Consider the following 2,891-nt stretch of genomic DNA (forward strand, 5'->3'; position numbering starts at 1 on the left):
CAGCTGAAAGTCAAAAAGACCCAAGTAATGACAACAGAAGATTTATGTAACTTTACAGTTGACAATGAGGACATTGAACTTGTCAAGGATTATCAATACCTTGGCACAGTCATTAACCAAAATGGAGACAATAGTCAAGAAATCAGAAGAGGGCTAGGACTGGGGAGGGCAGCTGTGAGAGAACTAGAAAAGGTCCTCAAATGCAAAGATGTATCACTGAACACTAAAGTCAGGATCATTCAGACCATGGTATTTCCAATCTCTATGTATGGATGTGAAAGTTGGACAGTGAAAAAAGCGGATAAGAGAAAAATCAACTCATTTGAAATGTGGTTTTGGAGGAGAGCTTTGTGCATACCATGGACTGCAAAAAAGACAAATAATTGGGTGTTAGAACAAATTAAACCAGAACTATCCAGAGCTTGGAAGATTACTTTTAAAAAGTAATAAATTACAGTTACAATTACTTGGCCCAAAAAAAGTAGTAATTACCGTTACCATTACAATTGCTCTGAAAGTAGCTGATTACTTTGCTTTTTCTCAAAAGTAATCACTACAATTACATTTCAGTTACTTTTTAAAAAAAACTCCTACAAGGTGCTGGCCTTGACTGCTGCACATCTAAGAAGCCTAAAACAATATTAAAAATAAACACACACACACAGGGGATAGTAGAATAAAAAATTTTATCCATAAGATTAACATAATGGCATAACAGAATCTCACATCCCCCCAAGCAATGAAGATACCCCAACTCTTGAAATCAAATTTTACACTTGAAATGCTTTTATAATATGTTTCTGTTATGTCTCAAAAGAACAAGATGCTCAAAGAGCATGTCAGACAAGGAATGTCTTTTTACAGTCATTACGTTGCCACCAGTACTGAACAGGCGTTCTACTGCGGCGCTTGAAGGCATGCCTGTGTTGTGCTGCAAAAAACACCGCAGCACACGTGGAAAGCCATGGAGTGATGACACTTCCCTGCTGGGAGACCTCAGGTACCTCACCAGTTCCTCCTCAGCAGTGTCCACTGCTGACTTCTTGCCCTGGGGCAGCAAGTTAAAGAAGTCCTCTTCTAAGTCATCTCCTTCCTGGTCTTTATCTGAAGACTGATCACTGTCCTCATTAAGTACACCCATCTTTATTTCAGCTTTCAACAAGGCTTCCATTGTGTATCTAAGAAAGAGAGAGGATATGTTAACACATATATGTTAGGAAACCATCATCTGCTCTTCATTTCCTGATGCTTGTCATGTCCCCTGGTTCAGGGTCCAGCCTGAGCCTGTGGATGATGACATGGAAGGTAGGAAGGTGACCAAGTCACCACACTCATGGGGCAGCACAGCAGACCCTTAAGGATTACCTGCAGCATATGGGGATATGGATATCCTCCTGACCCATCCAAACTTCACTTCAGAATCCTCCAAACAGCCGAAGCTTTTGCATCAAGTTGTGGAGCAACTGGAAAGCATCCATTTTGTTACAGATACGCTTTCAAAGGGAGACACCAAATTCATGGGAGTATGTCGACTCCCAAGCAAAGATGAGGAAACCGATTACCCATACAGGAGAATTGATATCAGGTTGATTCCCAAAGATCAGTATTACTGCGGAGTCCTGTACTTCACCGGGAGTGATATATTCAATAAGAACATGCGAGCCCGTGCATTGGAAATGGGCTTTACCCTCAATGAATACACCATCCGGCCCTTAGGCATCACTGGAGTCGCAGGGGAGCCCCTGGCTGTGGACAGCGAGGAGGACATCTTTGACTGCATCCAGTGGAAGTATCGCGAGCCGAAGGAGCGGAGTGAATAGCTGCTCGCCCAAGCCCAGGCACCTCCGAAAGCCCTTGTCTTGGGCTGAGGTGTTGTTGGCAGTTGAGCCTGGGCCCATAATTCATTGCTTGATCCTGTTGTGTAAGATGTCTGTAGCATATTTCACTTGTAGCTAATAATGTTTTAGGATGTTGAATGTTTGAAATGTATGTTTTGATGTTTTTATTGTGATTTTATTGTACTTTATAGTGTAATAATTTTATGTTGTGCACCACCCAGAGAGCCTTCGGGCTTTGGGCGGTATAAAAATTGAACAAAATAAATAAATAAAATAAATAAACCCAAGGTTGTGATGAGGAGCCCCAGGAAGAAAAGGCCCAGCCCCTGCCTACCACCTTAAGCCCTCTGATGCCTCCCTTGAGACAGCATTTCCCTTGGAGTAATCCACCCAAAGGGCTTCCCTAATGTTCTTACTTGTTGGTATGGGTGGTGGCCTGACACGATTCCAGCCAATCTAGTTTGAAGCGAGGGTGTAGGCAGGCTGCCAGAAGAAGCCTCTTGTCCTCCCAGATAGCTGCAAACTGCTTTCTTAGGGCTTCGCGCACACCTCTCAGCAGCTGAAAACAGTATGTGTACCTCTCAGGTTTGTTTTCCAGTCCTTCTAACTTGCGGTCCAGATTGCAGAGCGTTGGTAGCAGATACCCCATGAACATGCCGTTCTCCCGTTGCAGGATATCTAGGGACTGGGCTAGTGGCTCCATAATCTCTGTGTATTCCTGTACCACTTCAATCTCAGCAGCTGTGATCCTGGACAAGGAGCAGCGGTCCATTATGGCATGCATTTTTAGTGGCACAGTTGACAGGAGCTCATGTAGTTGCTTCAACGCATCAAAGGTGGAATTCCACCTGGTCGTATTCGGTACCTTCAGATACACACCACATTGCGCATGGATATACTCAGCAATCTGGGCTGACTGGTTCTGCTTGGACCACAACTTGCTGCACTTTCCCATCAAGGAACAAAACTGTTTCTTGAAAGGACCAAGAAGACTACTTTTGGAGGAGTCAGAAAGCATGGCCTCTATGTCTTGTGTTGCCACAAGGTTGAGGG

The 2,891-nt window shown here is 43.9% G+C and overlaps 1 protein-coding gene across 1 annotated transcript; it reads left to right on the forward strand.

Annotated features, from left to right (window-relative positions):
* Positions 1 to 1,380: 1,380 nt before the first annotated feature.
* LOC133388359 (DNA polymerase beta-like) lies at positions 1,381 to 1,921 on the forward strand. Its single transcript, XM_061634334.1, has one exon. The coding sequence runs from the start codon at positions 1,383 to 1,385 to the stop codon at positions 1,818 to 1,820; it is 438 nt and encodes a 145-aa protein (XP_061490318.1). The 5' UTR covers positions 1,381 to 1,382; the 3' UTR covers positions 1,821 to 1,921.
* Positions 1,922 to 2,891: the final 970 nt, after the last annotated feature.

The sequence above is a fragment of the Rhineura floridana genome, chromosome 7 (assembly GCF_030035675.1).
Source record: "Rhineura floridana isolate rRhiFlo1 chromosome 7, rRhiFlo1.hap2, whole genome shotgun sequence".
Taxonomy (NCBI): Eukaryota; Metazoa; Chordata; class Lepidosauria; order Squamata; family Rhineuridae; genus Rhineura; species Rhineura floridana.